We start from the raw sequence: 24,946 nt of genomic DNA, 5'->3' as shown, positions 1-24,946 counted from the left end.
TTCGAGGAAGGCAAGGAGGACATTGTTATCCCCAAAAGACAGATGAGAAGACTGGGGCCTAAGAAGTTGGGTGATTTGTAGAAGGTATTGTCGCCTATAAATTGAAAGGCTATAACTGGAACCTTGATATTGTGTTTCCTGACCTGGGCTCCTTCCCTCAGGTCTGTCCTATTCCTGGAGCAAACTGAAGGAGTCAGGAAGGTGACCCAAATACCCCTGGGTGGTTTCTGGGGGACTGACACAGTGTGGGCGTCTGCAAGGTGTCTCTGTTTTCCTACGCCCTGTGGTGAGAGCTGTACAGATGGCTCTAATCCGTAAGGCATCTCTTAGATTTTGATTCCTGTGAATAAATTTAAATGTAAATGCACGTAAATATTTGCACTTCTCTTCTTATTTCTGCTTCTTGGGAGAGCACTGAGGTTGCAGTAAGTCTTAGCTACTAAGTCATCGGTGGTTGAAATTTTAATTCTGTGGGATCTTGTCAAAGACCTGTTTTCTCCCTCATCTTCCTCTATTTGATCTGTGAAACTATTTCCTCACCACTCATAGCAAATTTGAAATATGCATCTGCTTCCTCTCCCCTAGCCACAGCCTCTCACCAGTAAATATTTCTTCCTTTTACCAGCTGGAAGCTCTCGAGGCAGTTTTTGCTCAAACGCACTACCCCGACGTCTTCACCAGAGAAGAGCTGGCCATGAAAATAAACCTCACAGAAGCCCGAGTGCAGGTAAACCTTCTTTTTAATTATTTAACTCTCTAATATTAAAACTGGCAAACTTTTTTTTTTTTGACATCATGACTGCAGAGTGCACATTTGGCCAAAGAAAGCAAATGAAGACTATCTGTCATTTTCATGATGCACTTTAATAACATCAACATAATGTGGAATATTAGATTAGGTTGATTAATCGGTCATTCATAATTAACTAGTGATAATGTTCTACACTAATTTGTCCGCGTCTCTAAGGTACTAAATTACATCAATGCACATCCATTTCCTTGCTTTGGAAAAAAAAAAAGAGCTGAGATGCTATTCTCAAAGATGCTCTGACCGCTCTGGAGTAAGGCCGGTCAATTGCAGAGAACTGTGTTTTCAGATGGGAGCAGGGTAGGATCTGCTTTCCAGAAATTGCATCATGTCCAACTTTTCCCCAGCACGCGGACTCTTTCAGTGAAGTGGATCCGAAGAACGTGTGCAATTTAAAAATCTTTAAACAGCAGTAGCAAAAAGGCTGCCTCAGAGACGAGCGCGGCCCGCGGTGACCGTATCTAAGCAGGATTTCTTGTTAGAAGCTACGAGGTGATTACGGTGATTACGTTTAAGTGCACAAACCCGTCGAGCCCAGCAGCTGTGCCCGAGCGCGGGAGGAACAGATTCGCAGTGCCGCCTCTCCAGGCGAGCTATTCTTTGAGCACAATTATATATTCATTTTATTTATGGGGTTTCCTCCATGCTGTTTCTGTTCTTTTTTATGTAGGGGCTTGGGGTTAAGACTATGCAAAGATCTAATTGTAGGAAATATAATAGTTTGCTTTCGGTTCCCTTGGGTCATGTTAGTATCTCTTAAAAACCAATGGCTGAAGAGAGATAATGGAATTCTGAGCAGTAAATTGGGGGTTGTAAACAAATTATTTCCCCTATAATCAGATTATGTGATCCTGATTATTAAATCTGAACATGAATCATTGGTCATACGCGGGCAAATTAAACTGATTATTATTTGGAAATGAAAATCTCCTTTGGCCAGGATGCCGTCTATCCTTTCTTTTTTTTAATGGCAGCTTGCCAATAGCTGCCTAAAGACTGAACTGCAAATTGAGATAAATGACACAATTATTGAGCATTCAGAAGTGGAAGATCATAACTTCTCCCTGAAAGGTGCAAGGGTGAGATAGGAGTGGCGACAATTAAAGCTGGGGAATTGTTGTTCAGGCTGTTGTTGGCTATTATGCAAACAGACAATGGCCGTGGAGCGTTTGTTTAGTGAGCCACCGTGTGGGGACAGGGGCCCGGCGTCGGTGGCGGGAAGGGAGCTGTGTTTACATTTATACCCCTTGCTCATTCAAATATGATTAATGTTCTATAAAGCAGGGTCTTAATCGAAGCTGATGTTGTCAAACAATAACTAAATAGGGAAATAAACGACTCCATCATGCTCTTTCCTCGGAAGCAGGCGAACTGTCAGTGCAAAGTCATTAAAATATGATAATGAAAAATAGCTCAATTAAATGTTGTTATAGCTGTGACCTTCATTCAATTAAGAAGCAAGAAAGTGTCTGCATTTTGCTTTGCATTTAACTGCCCTAAATTTAGAATATAGATAAAATCATTATTCAATGGTTGCTGATATGTGCAATTAAAAGCCAACTAGATTAAAAAAGAAAGAAAGAAATCCAGTTAAAGGAGAACGAAAATTCAGAGGTGGGGCGGGCTGGCAGAGGGCTCAGCCTCAGCACCCAGGCTCTCTCCTGAGCCAGTGTGCTGAGGATGCTGGCGGAATAGGAGGGAGGGCCAGCAAGCCTTTTTTTTTTTAAGCCAGGAATTATCTCCCAGAAGGGGAGGGAGGAGGTCTTGCTGGCTGGAGTAAAGAGCAGCAATTTCACTGACCTCTGGGAGCACCTTGGGCCCCAGCTGCCCAGCTGCCATGAGGCTGTCCTCCTGCAAATGCAGTTTTGGTTCCCAAGGCATAAAGAATTCCACACTGGCCTCTATGAAGGCACTCAGAGCAGGTGAATCGTAAGCCTCCTCCTAGTCTGAGGATGGCAGAGATGCTAACACTGGTTAATGTTTACCGAGTGATGGATTGCTCCGGGCCAGGTACCATGCTCAGTGTTTTTCGTGCATCTCTGCGTTGATCTTCCCAACAATGCTTGGGGGTGGCCACTGTTATTACCCCAAACAGTTTGGATCGTGGTCCTCAGCCAGGCCACTGAGCTTCAAATTGTGGATCTGCCACTTACCATCTGAATGACCATGGGCTAGTTAATTAACCTCTCTGTGCTCAGTTTTCTCATCTGTAAAATGGGGCTAGTGGACTGCCTACTTTGTAGGGTTGCAGTGGATTTTAAATTAGATTTCCTGAGGTCCAGAATTCTAAACCAGGGCTGCCTCCAGAGTCAGTGTTTCTAATGGGTGCACTGGGCTGCTGGTTATGAACCTGTCATGATGTATAAGAGATAATTTCAGGGTTAAATCATAGGTATCAGGCCAGACACACTCAGATGCTCAGGCCAAATCTGCTGGAAGAGTGAATGAGCATTTCTGATGAGGAAACCCCCGGGCAGTGTACAAATCCCTTTAACAACGACAGCTCCCCCGCCCCTGGGAGGAAGTACATTTCACATCAAATAAATGTACTTGCCTGCACTGAGATTTTCCACAAGACAACACTTTACCCTTGTTATGGGCAATGCATTTGGAGACTTTCTATGATTTCACACTCATTAAAAAGTGCCCGTCACGCCTTCCACACTGGTGTCCTGACCCGTCTCTGGGTCTGAATCTGCAGGTCAGAGAACACTGCTTTGACAGATCTCTTGGAGAGGAGAGGCTGTTTGCTGCACACCTGGCTGCAATATTAGCCGTGAGCACTGGGCCCGGGGTCCAGGCGTTTGGGTTTGGGTTCTGGTTCCCTCCTCATGTCTGATCTTCTGCCTCCGTTGGGTGTGTGTTTCCATCGGGGACTCAGGTGTGGTTCCAGAACCGAAGGGCCAAATGGAGGAAAACGGAGAGAGGAGCCTCTGACCAGGAGCCGGGAGCCAAGGAGCCCATGGCAGAGGTGACACCACCGCCCGTGAGAAACATCAATTCCCCACCCCCTGGGGACCAGGCCCGCAGCAAGAAGGAGGCCCTGGAGGCCCAGCAGAGGTGAGGCTGGCTGGATGCCAGGGATTAAAGGGCCGGCGGGCACGCAGGGTTGGGAACTCATGTGATTTTCCTTCTCTGCCAGCCTGGGACGAACTGTGGGTCCCACAGGACCTTTCTTTCCCTCCTGCTTGCCGGGGACCCTCCTGAATACGGCCACATACGCCCAGGCCCTGTCACATGTTGCCTCCCTGAAAGGTGAGTTCCGGCCCTGCTGGCTGGTGGGCGGGGCTGGGGCTTTCCTGGCCTGGTGCCATCTCCAAGGGGATCCAGGAGGTTGTCTGACTGTCCTGCTGTCTGGCTTAGGCCCATTCTCGCATCATGGGTGGGTGCAGCTCCTTTATTGCTCCTGTCAATCACAGCCGGGGTAATGAACAGCATCTGTTTGCACATAGTTCTATCTTGTTTGATTTCTGCGTGGCCGGAGAAGGTAGGTGAATGTTGTAAACATCACTGCAGCTGACGGCCTTGTCTGAGAGGTAGTTGTGTCCAAAGCGTCCACTCCGCGTTCCCTCATTGGTTGTTTTAGGTGCTAACCCGAAGCTCATGGGTGAGGCCTGTGAGCAGCAATCCTCCAGCTTTTGAGGACCCTCTCCATAGGTGCAGCTGACCAGCTGCCTCCCCCAGGGACTCCTGAAGTCACAAGTCTGAACTGTTAGGACTTGAGGTTTTCCAAGATTTGCTCTCTTTTCAATGGCTGTCATTGTCTGAAGGATGGAAACCATTAGTGACGTTTTGTCAGGCCGAGAGAGGAACTCCTGTGGGGCTGTCCCTTCGAGATTTCTGGGGCATCCCCCCAGATGAATGGGTCCATCCAGTGTCTCTCAATTTCTGGCCCAAACCTACTCCTCTTGTGATGGGATCAGGCAGCTGTGCAGGCAGGAGGGAATGGGGGAGCCAGTGTTAGCGCTCCCCTTGGGGTTCATCTGTTTTGGGGATCTGAGAGATGGGGGTGCAAGTGCAGGCTGTAGGCTTTTTCCTGATAATAGGCCATGGGAGAGGCCCCTCTAGGGTGTCCCCTGCTTGTCATGTGTTAGGATCTGGAGTCTCCTGCTCTGGAGGGTGTCCCCCTCTCCCCCTCCAGCAGGTGGGTCAGACACACACACACACACACACACACACACACACACACAGACATACACACAGAGTGGCAATTTGCATTGCAAATGTGGTTTCTGGAGGCTGAATGAGGGCATGGTGGAGCCTCCCTGGGGAGTGTCTTGAAGGGAGAGAAAGGCCTTCTAGACATAGGGAACAGCACGTGCAATGTGCCAGGAGGGGGAGGGGAACCAGGCTTGTCTGGAGAATGGCCAGTATGTCGGGTGCCCATGGGAGAGTGCCCAGATGTAAGGTGGAGGTGCCCGAGCTTGAAGGCCTTCAATGCCTTGCTTCTGGGTTTGGGCTTTCCACTGCAGGAGATGGAACTCTGAGGCCCAGAGCCACTTCTGAATGGTCCAGGTAGCTGGGCAAATCCCCGTGCTCAGACAGCTGGCATGAGTGGACGAGGCTCAGCTCCGTCCAATTCTGGGCCTGTGCCCTCCTCGAGCTTCCTTCAGCTCCAGGGCAGGGTGGTCCAGGCACCATGCAGATTCCCCCACAGGACGGCCTTAGGAATATTCACAGGACACAGCAGGCTGATAGGGCCTTACAGAGATGGGGTCGGCCAATCGGAAGGGGCTTCCGGAAGATTACCAGTGGGACTCGGGTATCATTCAGGGAGCTGGTCTGGGCCGAGGAGCCGTCCTGTGTGTCCGACTGTTGAATCCTCTCTGCTTTGGTGAGGGCCAGCTCAGCTCTTGAGAGTAGCCATCTCTTTTATAAATGTGCTTTGCTTGTCCCGCTCCAGCCTCATGAATTGGAGGCAATTTCCGTGTCTCTTTGCTTTGGAACCCCTTGGGGGTCTCTGGCTAGCCAAGCTGAGGCCCTGGTGAGGCCTCTGGTGGCTGAAGGAGCGGCGAGAGGGCCAGACTGCCGGGCAGGGAGGGCAGGACAGCATCTGGGGCTGGGAGGCCAAGGGCAGTAAATCTGTCACTCTCCTCTTCTTCCCTCACGCGCTCCCCCCTCCCCCTTGGGCCCTTCCCTAAGCCTTTCAGGCTGGGCTCTGGCCCCCAGGGCCAGCCCTGTGCCTGCTGGAAACAGACTTTCCTTTGATGCTGCTCTTGCCACGGCGGGTGGGGAGCCGTAGGGTGTGCGGGAGCCTGCAGAGGTGGCAGCAATCACCAAACTAGGGTGCATCTTTGCACATCGTAGTGGCTCTGCTTGGGCAGCCTGTGTGTGCCCACGAGAAATCCTTCCTGAATACAGTCAGGGGGATGAGGTGTGCTGGAGCGGGTGACACGCTCAGATGTTTCCAGAGCCAGGCAGATGACGAGTGAAATGAGTGTGTGCAGGCATTGTCTTTGCTTCCCCAAGTACAAAGGAGCTCTTGCTCACTTTTCCTGAGACACGCAGCCCTCTTGGTCTATTTGCCATTTTCCTGCTTTTGAAAGGCACAGGGAAAAGGCACATTTCTCTACTGTCAGGAACAGTTATGCAAGGAGCATGCTAAGGGGCACCCTCAGGTTCAAGCTGGGCAGAGGTGGACACGGGGTGGACTGAGGAACACTTGCCATCAAGGGTCAGCTATCGCTCTGGCCAGCTGATTGTGTCCACGCGGGAATGTGGATGCAGCACTGCCAGGATGTTGAATTTTCAGGAGAAGCTGGGACTCTGGATTTTTATTTGAAATATTCCCATCTTTCATGTGTTGCCTTCCAGTCTTTGGGCCAAACCAGCACATCCGTGGTCAGAGCAGCCTGTGCCCTGCTGTTTTGTGAGGGGGGCTTTTCCTCCTCCCCTCCCACCTCTGCTTTCCACGTTCTTTCCCCTGCACACATGGCTCCTCCTCGGGCCTTGCCCCCAGCAAAGCTCCCCTCGCCGTGGCTCATCCTGACCCCCTCACCCACTGCAGCCCATACCTGCTGGCCTCTCTGAGCAGCTAGCTTTCTAGTCTCTGACCGGCTAAGTAATGTTGAAAGGGAGGGAAATGAGCAATTATTGAAAACTTCTTTCTGTGCTCTGCTGCCAGGTGGTCTCACGTCACAGTCCCATTTAATGATCACGCTAGTGCAGTAACTGTTACACAAGGAAGGCCTCCACAGCTGCACAGCTAGTAAGTGGAGCTGGGATCGCTCTGAGATGACGGCTGTTATTGGTTGGGGTACTTTCATTCTAAAAGTGCCTGACGCCTTGTGGCGGCACTTCTGGAAGTGAGGTAGTCTGAGCTGGAAGTCTCTGGGCTGCCTTGGAGTCAGCTGGGCAGCATGGCCTCGCTCGAGTCCAGGTGAGCTCGGCAGTCACTGGAGATGTGCTTGGGGAACCGGCCTCTGCTTCGGGACTTGGGGTAAGAAGTGTGTACCTGCAAGTCAGGTTCTAAAGACCTCCGGGGGGGTCAATGCTTGATTGTTCTGCAGAACATCTGTTAAATAGTTTGGGGCCAGGACATCTTACTGACACTTGCAGCCCACATCTTCTCCTTCCCCCAGGCTTCCCTAAGTTACAGAAATCAAGTGCATAGCCCAATCTGGGCCCAAGAGAGGAGCATGGTCAATTTTCCGGGCCTGGCTCAGTGCCAGGAGCTCTGGGCTGTGACCTGGCCTCCCTCACCTTGACTGCACCCCCAGAGGTGGCTGGGCAGCCAGGCGCTGGCTGAGCTGGTAGCTGAACCAAGTTCTCCTTCTCTTGGGCCTGGGCTCTGTTTCTGGGGGCTGCTGGCTAACTAGGGGCCTGTCTCAGCGAGCTGGGGGGAGCTTCATGCAGGCTGGGGAGACAAGACACCCGTCTGGGCTTCTAAGCCCATCCCTCTTTTCACAAATGTGAAACTGAGGCCCAGGAAGGCGGGTCACCGCTCACACACCACTTATCCAGCTAGGTCTCCCCTGTGAGGTCCAGGCTGCTCTCCACAGGCTCCTGATGACTCCATCTACTCCTTCATTCCTCTGGATGAGAGGGCCTGCTTCTCCCCAGCAAGCGAGGACAGCTATGAGTCTTCTGGTATGAGCCCTGGCGGACGGGTCTGGACTCACCCAGGACTACCAGAGACCAGGACCAGCGTGAGCTAAGCGCCACAGCCCCTTCCAGCCCGGAGACCCCAACCTGCCTCTCCAGGCCTGTGGCAACTTCCAAATGACCTGGAAGAAATCATCACAGTGAATTTCAGCTCCAGGACCCAAACCAGTGTCTGTGTCTCCTTCCCCAGGCATTATGGTTCTAGTGGGATCACACAGCCCTGGACTGAAGACAGCCAAATGGCCTGGGAAGGCCACTGGAGGTTCTGGCCCTGCCCCAGACCTCACCCTGGAAGCCGTTCCCCTGAGACTCCAGACCTGCATCTCCAGACCAGGGTCTAGGGATCCAGGCCAAGGTTGTCCAGTGCTGCACCAGCACCTGGCCAGAGTGTGAAGAAAAGGCGGGGCTCCCAATGCCCCAGGACAGGATTGGTTCTCCCAGGGGGCATATGGACCACCAAGCTAGTGGTCCCAGAGCTAGCTGTCTGAAGAGCATTGTGATAGTTACAAGTCAAAGCACTCCGAGCTGGGGTCCTGGTCTTTGGGTTCTATGCGTCGTTGTGACAGGTGTGATGTCCTTGCCTGGGAAGTATTGAGAGAGCCTTCGGGAAGTGTTGGTGGGGTACTTGCGGCTTGTTGAGGTACATTTTACTGAGTTCCTTCAAGTGGTGGTCCTTGAAGTCCTTAGGTCCTTTCACGTACTTGTACGGGTATTCACTCGCCTGGAAATTCTTTGGCTTTCAGTGTGCTCTGAGGATGGGAGCGCTCTTGGAATACTGGTGATGGGCTCCTTGAGCAGGCCGCCCTCAGGGGAGAGAGGGAGCACAGGGCAAGCAGGCTAGATCAGGGATGCTGGATGTAGGGAATATGCCCCAGGGGCCCCCACAACTGGATTCCCAGTGCACAGAGCTGTGTGGTGGCGCCGAGCGCTGCCTCCAACGTGAGTAGGGGACAGGCCGGGCCCTGGCAGCTCTGTGACTGTGGCCTGGAACATGCCAGTGGATCTAGACTCTGCTGTTTTATCCTTAGGTCATGAGGGAAAGTGGCCCAGAAAACACGAAGGGGAACAAGTCTCTCAGCCACTTTTCTGAGCTCTGGCACACAGACTGAGAAGTCAGCAGGAAAAAACTCCAGATTATGGTTTTCTTAGGAAGTTAGAGGGACTAATTTTCATTCCTTGGCGATACCTGTGGAGGGCAGGGGCCCGGGGTTTGGAAACAGCTGGAGAGCTGGGGAAACCAAGATCGGGCTGGAAATCACCTGTCTTTAGACAAGCTGCGCGGCTGAGAACTGTCCCAGCATACACCGAAGCTGGACTTGGCAGTTCTGTCTCAGGCTGGGGGGCGAGGGCAGAGACCTTCTGGAGCTTCACCCTCTGCCACGGCAGCGTCATACTGAGCTGGGGGATTGTGCTCTGCTGCCAGGTCCTGGGACTTGGGCAGGAGTCTGAGATACATCTCTGGGGCTGAGCTCTGGGTATGCTCATTCACAGGCTCAGTATTGGGGTGTACGGGGTGGTGTGTGCACAGAGGGAGGTGTCTGGATAGGTCAGCAGGGCTGCTCAGGCGATAGGGAGCCAGGGGAGGGTGGGAGGTGGGGGTGGCACCCTCCAGGGGTGCCAGAGGCACGGCCCCTCCAGGGTGGCTGGTCAAGCAGAGTGTCCACACGTGGCAGACTAGCCTCCAGGCTCTGCTGGGCAGGCCCCCCTGGACGGGCATTGGGCTGCCCCCATCAGGGAGCGGGGCAGCTAGCTACCTCAGGCCAGCAAACTAACTGCCTGCTGGGGACAGAGCCAGGTAATTGAAAACCAGGCACATGTTGGGGTTTCCTCCTTTAATTACCCTTTAATTATTGAGCAGCTGACTGGTGCAGTGGCTTCAAGCAAGGGCTCTGGGGTGGCCTGCCTGTGTGAATCCTAGTTCTCCCATTCTCTAGGCATGCAAGTCTTGAGTAAATTATTGAGACTGTACCTCTGCTTCCTCACCTGTAGAATGAGGATCTTGATCAGAATAGGGCTGAATTCATAGGACTGGATGACAAGCGCATGAGTTAAAGCATCTGAGGCCCTTAGAACAGTGCGTGGCACGTGGGAGGTGCTCAATTAACACTATTATTATTAACCAGACTCCTCTGTTCTCATTTTCAACTCACTGGTCCCACTCACCTTTAAAAGACCCAATGAAATGTTTACTTCTCCCAAACATCTCCCATGTCTCTGAACTTTATTATAGCTAATATTCACCTTTTCCCCGTAGCCCCCGTTGTTCCAGTTTTTGGCAATGATAGAGGCTCCTTCCTGGCCCTGGTAGAGTTTCCTGGTCAGGGCACCCATTCTCTCCCAGGGGCTTCACTGGGCTGCGAAGCACCCAGTGCTTGTGCTCTGGGATCGTCAGAGAGGACCCATCCTGGCCAGGTATGCAGTTAGTATTTCATTCTTGGGTGATCCATGGAAACTCTCAAATAAAAAAGCAGCAGGACCCTGCCCCATGCAGACAGGGTTTGCATAACAATAATGGGTGTCCAGAGAAAAAGCCTTAGCAACACAAAGAGTTTTCCTGTGCTGTCTTAATGGCCAGCCTTGTGTTCACAATTCATTAATGCAGAGGAGGTTATTAATGGCCCAGTGAGGCACTTGGGTTTGTTCGGGGAAGTGCTGGCCACAGGACGGGCAGGCGGTGCGCTGGGGGCGGAGAGCCACAGTCAGCGGAGGCCCTCTCCCTGGTGCACTTAGCCCGCTGCCTCTAACCTGTGATTCGGAGAGCTGGGTGTGAGGTGGAAACTAATTGCCGCCGCCAGGGGAGAGCTCTCATAACTCAGGCCGCGCTCATGACGGGGGGCACAGCCACTTTCCTGCGCCGTGAGAGAACAGCAGCAGAGCAAGGAATGAGGTCTGACCCCTTCTTAGGCTTCCCTCGCCGTCCCCTCCTGGGGAGGTGAGATGGCCCGTGCCCTCCCACGTGGGTTCCGGGCTGGGAGGAGCCTGGACCCTGGGGGCTGAAAGACCTGGCCCTACCTCTGTAGCTGAGCTCCGTCCATCCAGGCTTGGAGGACTGAAGGTGATGCTGTGTGAGGCCCCCGCCCGGTGCTGGCGCGCAGTGGGTGCTCAGGAGACGTTAGCACTCTGAGTAGCATCACGTGTGTGAGGACAAGGGAGGCGAGGGGCAGGGAAAGGGTCTGGCCATGTCCTTCCTGAGAGTCTGGCCCCTTAGTTAGCCAAGGACGTGCCTCCCTGCTTCACGTTGTCTGTGGCCCTTGGGCTTCCAGGCCAGGGTAAAGCTTCTGGATTCTGAGACTAGAAGGGCTTTATAGGCCAATAAACATTTGCCCACCAAGGCTGAGCTCAGCCTGCGGTAGCCTCTTCCTCCTCCAAGCCCCCTGAAAATATTTTCCCCTATTCCTCTTTAATCACTTTTTCCTTTGTGTTGTGATTTTTTAAAAAATCGCAATTTTTAAGAACAATTAAAAACTTGTTTTATTGTGAAATATCATAATCATTAGAAAAATTCATACAACGTGCAACTAGAGCTTCATGAATGATTTTAAACACCTATGTAACCATCCTCCCGGGACTTCACCTCCACCCCAGAGGACCCTGAATCCCTGTGCCCTTTCTACTTAGGTCACTTTTCCTCCCCTAAAGGAAACCACTATGCTCACTTTTATGGTAATATAGCTTTGCCAACCACCTAAGTAGGCATTTGAGACACTGTTGTTTAGTCTTGACTTTTTTGAACTTTCCATGTATATACATATAAATGGAATTATACAGTACGGATTTTTCATGTGTGGCTTCTTTGGCTCATCGTTGTGTTTGGAAGGTTTATCCATGTAATTAGGTTTAGTTGTAGATTCTTCATGATATTACGTGTACATGATCAGATCATCTAGTTTTCATTTCTTTTTCTTGTCTGATTGTGCTGGCCAGGACCTCTAGTACAGTGTTGAACAGAACGGGTGATAACGGGCATCCTTGCGTTATTCTATTTTTTTTATAGCAGCTTTAATGAGATATAATTCACATAACATACAACTCATCCATTGAAGTGCACAACTCATGATTTTGAGTATACTTAATGAGTTGTGCAACCATCACTACAGTGAACTTTAGAACATTGTCATCACCCCATCCCTATTAGCTGTCGCTCGCCATTTCCCCCAAGGCCCCCTGCCCCAGGCGACCACTAAGATTTCTGTCTCTGTAGATTGTGGACATTTTGCTGGTGCTATTGTGGACATTTCATTTGAATGGAAACATAGAATATGTGGTCTTTGTGACTGATCCTTGCCTGTTCTTGATCTCAGGGGAGAGCTCTCAGGGTTTCACAATTGTATTTGCTGCCTTATTTTTCTTCAGATATCCTTTATCAAGTAAAGATATTTTCTTCTTGCTCTAGTTTTCTATTTTAATTATTATTTTAAAAAATCCTGAATATGAATGGATGTTGCATTTCACTGAATACTTTTTCTGCTGCTGTTGAGACAATCACATGATTTTTCTTTCTCATTATATTAATACAGTAAATTACATTGATTGATTTTTTAATGTTAAACCAACTGTGCATTCCTGGAATAAACCCAAATTAGATGTGGCATGTTATCCTTTTTATATGTAGCTGGATTCAGTTTGCTGATATTTTGTGTAGGCGTTTTGCATCTATGATCATGAAGAGATTGGCTTGTGATTTTCTTTTCCTGTAATCTCCATTCCAGGTTTCGCTATCGTTTTCCTTTACCCCCAAACTAAGGATAATAAAAGCAGCAGTAGCACGGCCCAGCTGTTTCATTATGTCTCCTGATGCGGAGGACTGGCTGGGCTCAGCCAGAAAGTTCTGCTGCTGCTTTTGTCTGGGGTGTCTCATGAGGTGGCGGTGAGGTGGCAGCTGGCTGATACTTAGGGGATGGCATCACTTCCTTGTCTGGTGCCTTGGCAAAGATGCTGGGAGGCTAGGAGCTCTCTTTTTCTCTCTCCCCATGGCGAGTTTGGTGGTTGATTCCCAAGCGTGTAAAAGCAGAAGGTGCCAGGCCTTCTTAAGGCTTACGCTCAGAACGGGGACAGTGTGGCTTCTGATGCGTTCTGTTGATTACAGTCGGTCACAGGGCTGACCCAGGCTTCAATGGAGGCGACTGCACACAGGCGTGAGTTCTGGGAGGTCAGTTCATTGAAGGCCCTCTTGGAGAAGGTCCTCTGGCGCAGGTATTGGGGATACTCTAGTGACTTGACATGAGTTGGGGTGTTTGTTTTTGAACCTACCTTCCCTCCAGATCCTGACTATAAGCACTTCAAGGGCACTGGCCCTATCTGACTCATCTCTAGATCCTCCAGGCCACTCACCTCTGCCCCTAACAGAGTCTGGTGCAGAGTAAAAGGTAGTGGAGTTTGGGTAAAGAAAGAAAGAGGGTCGTGCTGCTCTGGCCTTGGAGATGGGCCTCACTTAGAAGACTCCAGTCCGCTCGCCCTGGCCCTGCGCTACTGGCCACCTGCTGGACCTCGGAAACTGCTGGGCCCTCCTGTTCTTCATTCAGCACTCACTGAGCACCCCATTTTGCCAGACTCTGAACCGCGAGCTGAACCTCCATTGATGAAATAGATGCATCCCTACCCTAAGGAGTTTACAGGCTGGGGGTGTGCTTGGAGGGACAGACAGGTCAACAAAGAATTCCATCTCATGTGACACAGTCATGTACTCTCACAGAGGACAACAAGGGCATGCAAGGTGTGGGGAAGCCCAGAGGAGGGAGGAACTCGTTCTCTGTAGGAATGAGGAAGGCTTTCCTGAGGATATGCTTGAGTTGCGCTTGAAGGAAGAGTAGGAGTTGCCCAGAGGGTGAGAGCACTCGAGGCAGAGAGAACAGCATGAGCAAAGGCTCTGAGGCTGACAGGGCTGGTATGGTGAGGAAAAGGCAAAGCATGAGGCTCAATGGAGCCACAGTTCTAGGAGAGAACAGCCTGGGCCCAAGGTGAACCCAGGTTCTGGAGTCAGACTGACCATGGTCCATATCTGCCTCCCTCTCATTAGGGCAGACCCCAGTCTCCTCACCTGTGAAATGAGGATCATGATGGCTGTACCGAATAGTACCCGTGGTTGGAAGGATGTGTATCTTGTCTGGCACATCTAAGTGTCCAGGAGGTGCTGGCGATTGTTGTTAGGGTTATGAGGATGAAGCTGAGAGCTTGGGATCTGGTCAGGGTTGGGTTTGAACCTCTGGGGCAGAGGATCCGACTCCCTGCAGGCATTTGCTCCTCAGTCGGAGAGCCTCTCAGCCTCCAGGGCACAGTTCATGGAGCCTCTCAGCCTCCAGGGCACAGTTCATGAGGTCCTTGGTGTGTGCAGCTGCAGGAAAGCAGCACAGCCCTCCAGGGGCCCTGGCTTGTTTCTGAGGGTAGAGATGTTTGGGGAACAGGGAGTCTGAGGGGCAGAACATGGCCTGTCCTCATGGGGGAAGTGGCTGGGTCAGCCCTGGGCCCCCCATGCCTAGCCGATGTCAGGAAGATAGAAGAAGAGAATCCCAGCACTTAAGATTTGCAAGGAATCTCCTTGAGAGTATGATACACTGCTTCTCCAGGATACTGTGGGGAAAACTGAGGCCCAGAGAGGGGATAGGGCTGCCCAAGGTCACACAGTGCATCTGTCAGAGGTAGGACAAGTCAGGGACCCAGGTGTCCCGCCTTCCAGTCCCCCACACCCTGTATTGATTCTGTTCCTTTTACAGGCACCTGCTGTCATTCTCTGGCTTTAAAAACTGCAACTCACTTTCCAGAAGCAATTTCCTATGGGTGCTGATGGGTTTGCCCTTCCTGCTAATCAATGGGGCCCTGGAGTGCAGGGAGCTGAGCAGAGGGTTTCTGGCTTGTGCGCAGAGGCAGCGGGAAAAGCAGCCTGCACGTCCAGAGTTCTGGCTGCTGCTGGAAGGAGGAGGGGAGGGCTGTGCTAGCTGGCATCGGACTGCCTAGAACGTGAGCTCCCGCTGCTCCTCTGGCTGTGCCAGAGCCTTTGGATTTGGGTGTTGTCATTATTTGTTTGCCCCTTCAAAGACATCCAAGCAGAAATGGGACATTGGTGCTGGTCCTGAGAGTGTATCACAGCGCAAGGAATGGTCGGCTGAGCCCACTCCCGTCAAGCAGCGTTTGTTGAGCAAATAAGCAGGTGTGCATGTGACAGGTGGAATTAAGACCCAGGTGGGATTTGGCACCCATTCCAGCAGAATAACCCACCAAATTCACCTGGAGATTTGGGCATTAATCAGATTGGGTAACTTTGTCAAGACCACAGTTTTTCCTTCCAAGGGTTGTTGAGGAAGCTTATAACATGGGAGATAGCAACTTTGAGGAATTGAAATACGCCAGCTGGGTCAGGAAAGATAGCTCTCTCTCCCTTTCTTCCTTCCCCAAATCTTCGAGTCTTTGCTTTGTGCCAAAATGGGGCATTTTAGTTCTGGCATCAGGAGTGTGGGGGTGAGGGTGGGTGAAGGGCACGTACAGCATGTTTTGGAGGTGAGGTGGGTACAGAAATAAACACAGCTCATGGTGAAAGGGCACTATAAGCCATACAACAGAGACAGGAGAAAACACTTCAGGGGGTCCACGGTAGAAGACATCTGGGAGTGAATTTGACCTTGTTATGTGTTTGACTATCGGTAAGCACACTTAGCCACAGCATCTAAAAATCTGTGCTCAAATATTGCAGGCACCTACCAACATTCCCACTCAAATGCTCCTTGCAAACTATCAGAAACTGCTATTACAAATCACAAAATATGTTTATTTATTTACCTTACTATGAAGCAAAGAGAAATGAACTACAGTATTTGTGTTAAAGGTCTCATAAATCCAAACACTCATTTCCTTGTTCAATTCTGTTACCCTTAACTCAAACATTTTACAAGAAATCAGTGTGCAAGAGCTCTACTTGCCACCAAAATTGTAGTTCATGTGCCTTTATGATGAAAATGTGCTATCGGCAGAGACGAGACAGAACTAACTTAATTTTTCCTGTTGGTCTCTGTAGTAGATCAATTAAACTGCCAAGGAGATCAAATATTTCAGACTGTATTTATTACATTAAGTATTTATGTTCAGGCCAAGCCTTTAAAGCATGATGTCATATAGGAATGTAGGCCGATGAGATCAATTCAGTAGAATTTGCTGTAACTTAATGGAAATGTAATTTTGTGTTTTAATTTACTGTCCAGGAGGTAGTATGTTCTCCAAACAAAAAAATTTTCAGGCTGCATTTAGGGGCCAGGTGGCTCTTGCACAGACCTGGATGATGGCACGTGTTGGTGGGGCCAGAGGGAAGAAGTTGTGGCCTTTTAGGGGGTTCACCGACTGGTGGGTTGGTTGCGTCCCAGGCAAAGGGACTCACTGATTTCAGTCATCACAAAATGGGAGATGGACAGAACGCTCCTGGTGGATTTTCCTTGCTGCTTCCTCAGCTGCACGTTCACTGGTCAATAACTCCGGTGCAGACTGAGGCAATTAGCCGTCATGGAGCGGCAGCTGGGTGCTGAGGACTCAGCTGCATTCCTTAGCAACTTTGTGGGACTCTGTTGTAAAGGAGAGCTTCCATTCCCATTATCTGAGTGAAGGGGGACAGGAAATCATGAGTCATGAAAAGGGCACCATTTTTATGAGAGTAATACCTGGTCAGTTTAGAAAGAATGGAAAATACAATAAAACACAAAGAAAAATACAACAATCATTCATAACCTTACTACCCAGAATCAATCACTAGGAATATTTGGTATTGGGTCATTTGTTTTCTTCCCATTTATGAATATATCTCTCTAATAAATTTATGTATTTTATAACTTACTTAGAAATTTAAAAATTTGAAAGTAAAAAGTTTAAATTTGTAAATACTTTCTATTTCTAAATAAATTTATGTGTGTACATATACCTATGATGCCATATGGATGTGGTATTTGGCTGTACATACACATCTATACTATGTGTATATACGTATGTATTATATATATATGGATATGTATGTATATACACATATATATACATATATCAAAATGGGACCGTATTGACTTACTGTTTCTTAACACCTGCTTTTTAAATTTAATATTTTATTATTTTTTTCATGGCACTAAATATCCTCCTATAATACAAGTTCATCATAGCTTCAGTGCATTCTATATGGGTGACTCTAACTTATTCAGTCAATTCTCTATGACTGGGCCATCAGGTTATTCATAGTTTTTTGCTGCATACGCCAAACTGGGATGACTTCTTTTGTAGCTAACTTAATTTTTAGCCCCTTCGTGAGTATAGCTTTTTGATAGATTTTAAAAAAAGAAAGAAAATTAGAGCCCCAAGTCCAGAAATCTAGTAATAAAGAGGAGACTTTTAAGAGTTTGTTTGGCTTACTCCTCAAAATTCTATTGGCAGAATAAATTTCTCTACTTTTTGGTCAGATGGGCAAGGCTTCATGGAGGAATCAATAGAGCTGTGAAACAGTGTAGGATTGTGTGTAACACAGGGTGGAGGACCTGGGCTGATGAGGATGCTCCCGGCACAATCACGCCTCTTGTAGCAGATCTCACTGTTCATTCTGGGTGTCCTCGGAGGGATGCTCAGAACAAGTTGAATTCTTTAGCCGGTCGCTGAAATGAATTGGTAATTGGAATAAGCTATGAATTGTGACAGCCTTGCCCTTAACTTGTGTGGGGTTGTGGAAATAATAGTTGTTTGAGGACTTAGTACTAGGTGCTGTATAGGATTTCTCCCAAAAGTAGGTGTATTACCTCCTCTCACAGATGAGGAAGCCAAAACTTGGAGAGATGGCGAGAAGCGCCACGACTGGTTAATGGTGGAGCCAGACTTTAAAGACCACTTTCTTCCGCCCCAGCAGGATACGTCCGGCTTTCGGGCCCCAGAGACATCTTATCATCACTCTCATTTTATAGGATTTTGATAATGACGACTCGGTTTAGACATTTTCCAAAGCGTCGTCGTCACCTCCCTGATGTAATAAGGAGGGGTGCTGGGCCTCTCTTGGGGCTGACTCAGCGTTGTCCCGTCACTAATAGTCACAGGCATGGTGCAGTTTTCAAAGCCCTTTCGAACATCATCTCTGGTGACAGTTCCTGCTGTCAGCCAGTGCCGGCTTCGGACCATCCTGAGGGGTACTGCTTGGCTTGCCCCTATATTAAATGCTCCAGGTTACTGCGCATTTTGAGTTTTTTGGCTGTCTTATAAATTTTGGTCTCTTTTCTCAATATTACCCATCAATGTATCTGCCATGAGCAGCCATATTTCTTTCTAGTTTGTGGTGGTCTTGTAAATCCAACAACTTATGTTAGAAGTGCGCTTGGAAGAATCTTCAAGCAGTTGGGGAGGGCCTTGAGCGTGCTTTTCACGGGCAAAAGGCATGCACTTTGGGGTCTGGGTTTTTACTCGGTAACAATTTGTTTGTCTGCCGCCCTGAGCACCACAGAGGATGGATCTCTATTTTGTTGCTGCTGGTTTTCTGTAGCACTCTGGGTTGATGAAGTGGTTTGGGCAGAAGGGCCTATGGAGAAATCTGGTGATGCTATTGGTACTTGGAAATCATGGAGAAATCAAGAGTCAGTTTTAAATGGATCCTATTTGTGGAGGTCATTTTTTTCTTTGTTAAAAAATGGTTATAGGAATTAAGAGAGATGCTAGTGTTGGACAATTTAAGTTAGATTGAAATCAGTTGAAATTTTGAAAACGTACTTTTAAGTTGGAAGGAGAACTCAGTTTGGTGATTCCCATCCCATTCTAAAGCCACTCCTTTTTTTTGAAAGGGATTTAAAAATTTATCTTGTCCGATAGCCCATATTGTGCATGAAGATTCTCTACAACATCCTGTCAAGGGGGCTTCAGGGTATTATGACCAGAAACCCACCACCCCCGGAGACAGCTCATTGCATCTGCGCGGCATGCTGCCGGTAAAGAAAAGAAAACCTCTTTCTGTCGTTTCTACCCATTGCCTCTACTCCTCCCTCCGCACCGAGAGAGAGAGTCGGAGGCCGTTACCTCGTATCCGTCGTCCTTGGGGTCAGCTCAGCTAACTAGCACCAGTTCTTTCGCTTTCACTCTTCTTTCTCTCCTCCCTCTCTCTGGTCTGATGGTCTGACCATGATGGAGGGGAGAAGGCCTCTACCTTCCCTGTTTCTACAGATTCTGCCTCTGTGAAGGACACCCACAACCACATGGCTTCACAGTGACTTGCTGTGAAGTCACACTGACCACGTGCTCTACTGCTGACTCACGTCCTCCTCTGTGCAGTTGGATCCTTCGGCACTGATCACAGACTTGACACTTTTCCCTGATAAATATCATCGCATTAGATTTGCCTTCTTCTTCCCTTTTGATCTTGTCTGCTGCACAGATTGCCTCTCAGTCTTGCCTGTATCTACATTCTGGATTGGCACATCTTCCGTGTTCTCACCCAGGTAAGGGCAGGGCAAAGAGAAAACGACTCCCAATGGTTCATTTTTCAGCATTCCTCAATATGACTAGACATTTATGAGTCCACCTATAAGCATCAGCTCCCTTTGATGGACACGTTAGCTGCTGTTTAGACTCGGAATATAGATGAGGAAAGACGGTGACATCTGTGAGGGGCTGTATGTCAAAGAATTTTGTTGGCCTGGGTGCGTCTCTCAGGGTCTGCCGCTTGCTGTGGGAGTGCCTGCCCAGCGAGCATGGTGCAGAGTCTTGGGACAGAGGCAGGGCTCTGGGGAGGTGTACAAGCCATGCAGTGCTTCCTTAGCCAGAGACTCTGTGAGTGGGGTGGGTCGAGGATGACGGTTCAGGGATGTGAGGCAGTGTGTGGCTGGGGGTGGCCCGAGGGACTTGGGAGGTCCTCTGCCACTGGAGGAGCTGTGAAGCAGTCTTGATAGCCACAGGTGGTCCTCATCCTCCCCATGACTGACCCGAACTCTCCTTTGGCTCTTACAGTATTTTTTTTTAATTAAATTAAATTAAAATTTTTTTTTTGTGTGAGGAAGATTGGCCCTAAGCTAACATCCGTTGCCAATCTTCCCTGGGCTGCTGAAGCGGAGTTTGCCAACTTAACTACGCCACTGGGCTGGCCTGTTAATTTAATTTTTATTTGTAGTAAAATACACATAAGACAAAATTTACCATCTTAACTGTTTTTTTTTTTTTTTTTTTTTGGTGAGGAAGATTAGCCCTGAGCTAACATCTGTTGCCAATCCTCCTCTTTTTGCTGAGGTAGATTGGCCCTGGGCTAACATCCATGCCCATCTTCCTCTATTTTATGTGGGATGCTGCCACAGCATGGCTTGATAAGCAGTGTGTAGGTCTGAGCCTGGGATCCGAACGTGCAAATCCTGGGCTGCTGAAGTGGAGTGTGCGAACTTAACCACAACGTCACCAGGCCAGCCCCCAATCTTAACCATTTTTAAGGGTACAGTTCAGAAGTATTAAATACATTCCCAGTGTTGTGCAACCATCACCATCACTCATCCCCAGACCTTTTTATCTTCCCAAACTGAAGCTCTGTCCGCATTAAGCAGCAACCTTTCATTCCTCTCCACCCCCCAGCCCCTGGCAACTACCATTCTACTTTCTGTCTCTGTGAATCTGACTACCCTAGGCACCTTGTAAAGTGGAATCATAAGTATTTGTCTTTTTCTGACTGGCTTAGTTCAAGTAGTGTAATGTCCTCAAGGTTCAGCCATGTTGTAGCCTGCATCAGAATTTCCTTCCTTTTTAAGGCTGAATTACACTCCATTGCATGCGGAGCCTTACGGTTTTTGACCACAGAGTGTCCCATAGTGGTGGGGTTCATCTGGTCCTCAGTTTCACCGTCTGTAGTGTGGGGGGTGAACTAGATGAGGTGCACACACCGTCGGCTCTGTGAGTTCCTTGTTTCTCTGACCCGCTGAATCTGAGTTTTGCAGGCCAGGAGTGTGATTATCGTGGCTTTCTTGGGGGCTAGCCCATTGCAGGTGCGACCTAGCAGGTGTAGGCTGCCTTGTCCAAGTGGCCCTTCTTCATCCTGCAGGTGACATATTCATCACAGAGTCACAGACCGTTTACCTCCCCCTTTGATGCTTACATTAAAGCGAGACCTTGCTGGGGGCGAGAATCAGCCTGAGACGTGCTGAGCCCACATTTTGTGGGCTAGCCTGACACAGGGCCGGCTGCCCAGGGCTGAGCCTGAGGACTGCGGCTCCTTCCAGGTCCCCAGCAGCCCATAGCTCCGTCAAGCCCCCCTCAGACCTTCAGCACCTGCATGGCTTGGGTTCCCCAGCCCCTCACAACCCCTCCTCAAGTGTGCTGGGGGGGGCGCTAATTTCAGTCTTCCCTCTTTTAAACATTCATTTAAAATTAATGTTTCTGAATTTAAAAGAAATTTATATTCATTGTAGAAAAACGAGAAAATTTCTAAAGAGACACAGAGAAAATCTTCAATATGCCCAGTGCTGAGAGGGTTCTCTGTTCTTCATGTCTCTTTACGTGTGAGCTCCCCTTTTGGAGGGAGACTTGGAGGGGCAGGCAGGCCTCCTCCATGGAGGTGGGTCCTGGCCCTTGGGATGGCTCCCAGGGCTCATGGCACAGGAGCTGTTCCCAGCAAAGGCTGAGCCTTCCCACGGAGCCTGGACTGGGGTCAATGTGCGGCTGTGTCTGTGTGAGTGCCACTAGGAGACGTGGGGCGGTCAGGACTTGAGATTTGACCCAGTGCAACTTTTTGTTCACTCCCTTCTGTCTCTGGAAATGTCACCAGGCTTGAGGCCCGCCAGGGTGTGAGGCTGTGGAATGGGCTCCCAGTATTCTCTTTGTCTATTTGGCATCTGTGATTTGTCTCATGCTCATCTTGGTATCTGCTGCCTTCTGTAACGGCCTCTCGGTCAAACTTGAGGCACGAAGTGATGGCTGCATTTTAACCTCCTATTACAGTACTGGAGGAGCATGGAAAGGCCACTAGAAGGTTCTGATTCCACCTCTGTGATAAACTGTGCAAACTTGGGCCAGTTACTCCTGGAGCCTCAGTTTCCTTACCTGGAGAGTGGGGATGAGTAATGCCAGCCACTGGGGCTGCCAGAGCGGTGATGGGAGGCTGGTGCTGGTGAAGGTGAGCTTCCTTTGGCCTCTGAGCAGGCTCGGAAAGGAAGAGAAAGATGCCCAAGTGTGCTTGAGCGGAGAGGAAGGTGCCTGGTTATCCCTGGGAAAGGAGGGTGGGAGTGTCCCAGTTGTGGGCGTAGCCGAAGCGCCTTCTGAAGGCTGGTCTCTACAAGTGGGCGCTGGGGCTGGGTGGCCCTCGCCCTCCTTTCCTCCCTTCCTCCTTTCCTTCCTTCACTCTCTCCCTCTCTCCTTCCAAGGGCCTGGCCTGCTCCAGGCACTGTGCTGGGCGTTGGGGCCGAGGAGTGAAGGAGACAGAAAGGTACTTGCCCCCTTGGGAGCTGACAGTCTTGGGGGAGGGTGTGGGGAGACAGACACAAACAAGGCCACAGGCCATCACCAATCCACCTACTGTTCGTGGCTGGTGCTGTGCAGGCGTGAGCAGCGGGATCTGATGGAGCGTAACCAAGGAGCTGACACTGGATGGGAGGTCCTGATGGACTGCTTGCAGAGGCGACGGTCAATGGAGCCCTGCAGAGAGACAGAGAGGTGTGAGAAGAGCTTTCCAAGGCAGAGGGAGAGTCTCTTCATTCACAGGCAGAACCTGGTGAAGGGCCCAAGGTGGGAGGAACGTGTGCTCTTTCCAGACAGAGGGACACGGTGATTAAGGAGTGGGCCCTCTGCCTGGTGTGTGTTCCAGCTCTGCTACTCATTATTTAACCTTGGTCTCCTCCTCTGCAAAAGGAGATAACGTTAGAGCCTACTTGCTAGAATTGTTCCGAAGCTGAGATGCGTGAGGCATGATGCACTTAGAACTGTGCCCGGTGCACGCGTGTTGCTGTAGTTAGTACAGCTCCTGTGTAGGTCTTTGCTGGGACGGTCGTTAGAGCAACTGTAAGGAAGCCTGGGCAGCACATGAGAGGGAGGAGGCAAGGGCAGCGGGGGCCTGATCACGTAAGGGCTTGAAGGCTGCAGGGAAGAATTTGGATTCATTCAACAAATATGGATTTTTGTTCGAAAATACTCCCTAATTGCCATGCTGCTTCTTCCAAAGCCGGTGAGCACTTTCAGAAAGAGCCAAGAGACTGGCTTTGCTGCCCCTCCCTCACCAGAAGGGGAAAAGTGGTTGGCCCGCCCACGTGGAGCCGGCGGCCATGGCTGACCCAGGCCTCAGGGTCGGGCACTAAATCCCAACTGTTCTTGGCAGGGCCACAGTGGACCATCTCTTGCTCCCCTGGTGGGATCCGGCTCCCGAGCTGGCCCAGGCTGGCTTGGGGCTGGAGGCTGTGGTGATGCACGTCTCTTGCAGGAATCACAGGGGGCTCACCATTGGACCTATCCGGGTGCTCAGCATCTCTCTCAAATAATGTCAGGCTGACAGCCGAGTCTGCCCACCCAGTCTAGGTGCAAAGTCTGTGTGACTCCTGCCTCCACACCTGCCTGTGGTGGGCTGTTGTAGCCCAGGGGTGTCCCTCAAGGATGGGGATGGGGTCAGCACTGCCTAGCACTATTCAGTTCTCCCCTTGGAACTTGGATGGCCAACAAGACCACCGATTCCATGGCTAGACTATCCATATCCCCCTACACACACACGCACACACACACACACACACACACATACAACATTCTCTCTGTTTGTTCCCATCTCAGAAATGGCACCTCCATTCATTCGGGTGCTCAGGCCCAAACCCAGGTGTCAGGTGTGAATCCTTCCTTTCCGTCACCCTCCACCTGCAGTCTACGAGCAATTTGCACAGGCTCTAACCTTCCGCACGAACCCAGAATCTGGCCACCTCTCACCAACCCCCTCCAGCCACCTTGGGCCAAGCCCCCATCAGCTGGGACTGCATTATCCCAGCAGCCTCCCTGCCCTCTCCCTGATGCAGATAAGCTCTTGACACTCTCTGCCAAACCCACTGAGGCTTCCCTGAATTACGTCCTGCAGGCCTGCAGGGCAGTCTGGCCCTGGTGACCTCCAACCCGTCTGCCACCCGCCTCGCCTGCAGTCTCTGGCTTCGGTCACTCTGAGTGCCCTGCTGCTCTCTGAACAGGCGACTTCTGTCCTTGCCTCCGTGCCTTTGCAATACTCTTCTGCCTAGCTGCATGCTCTCTCCGTGACATCCACACGGCTGACTTGTTGCACTCAGGTCTCTGCAGAACATCACCCTCCATTCACGGTTTCCATGGCGCTTACTGCCGCCTGCCTCTGCATCAGGGATGCGCGGGCTCTGGCGTGCCTCTCCCCTAGAGCTGTGCTCCATGAGGCCAGGGACTTGCTGCCTTATTCCTGCTGATTAGTCGCTGGAGCCGAGAACAGTGCCAGGTGCTCATGGGATAGTTGTTGAATAAACGCACGATTGAGGACGGTGCGTGGAGAGGAAGGCTCCTCAAACCGAGCACGGCAGAGGCCCCTCCTGGCCCTGTTCCTGGAGTGGTTCTGCAGTGCTGGCCCGCAGGCTCGGGGCCAGGCACTTGTTCCTAAGCCCCATTTCACACATGACACCTGTGCTCAGTGCTTTCCAAATCGATTCCTTCCGAGGTTCTCAAACCTCAATTCACAGTGCCCTGAGGGTCTCAGTTAATTTTTCAGGACACTCTTGGGCCACAAGAAATACCTAATTTTTCTGTTTATTAGACGGTTATGTCCAACAACTCGGTAAGTATTTATGTCCCAACAACTTAGTACACATTTGAAGAATAATATTTATAAATTAAAAGAAAAATCCTGTTTTTGTTTCATTCTTGAATAGCTACCATTACTTTCTAATGGGATATACGCCCACTGGGCTCTGCACGGCTTCTCTGACCTTGGAATCATGTTGGATGCCATCACCCTCATTTTATGTTCCCCATGGATTTTTGTGTGGTGCTGGCAGAACATTGCAAAATTCAGCTTCACAAAAATTTAACATCCTTGCAAAGAGTGCAGCATGATCTGTTAGAGCTGTGAGCTGCCTCTAGCTGGCAGCT

At 50.1% G+C, this 24,946-nt stretch overlaps 1 protein-coding gene across 2 annotated transcripts in view; it reads left to right on the top strand.

Annotated features, from left to right (window-relative positions):
• The window catches only part of DRGX (dorsal root ganglia homeobox), a 30,367-nt gene that overhangs the window by 4,700 nt on the left and 721 nt on the right, over positions 1–24,946 (top strand). For both annotated transcript variants that reach the window (XM_004432446.3, XM_087432944.1), the window contains exons 3-5: positions 626–727; positions 3,690–3,868; positions 3,951–4,063. In XM_004432446.3, coding sequence (XP_004432503.1) covers positions 626–727; positions 3,690–3,868; positions 3,951–4,063 — 394 coding nt within the window. The remainder of the gene's footprint in view (positions 1–625; positions 728–3,689; positions 3,869–3,950; positions 4,064–24,946) is intronic.

The sequence above is a fragment of the Ceratotherium simum genome, chromosome 6 (genome assembly GCF_057802395.1).
Source record: "Ceratotherium simum simum isolate JZ-2026a chromosome 6, ASM5780239v1, whole genome shotgun sequence".
NCBI lineage: Eukaryota > Metazoa > Chordata > Mammalia > Perissodactyla > Rhinocerotidae > Ceratotherium > Ceratotherium simum.
This window is presented reverse-complemented; position numbering and strand designations above follow the sequence as displayed.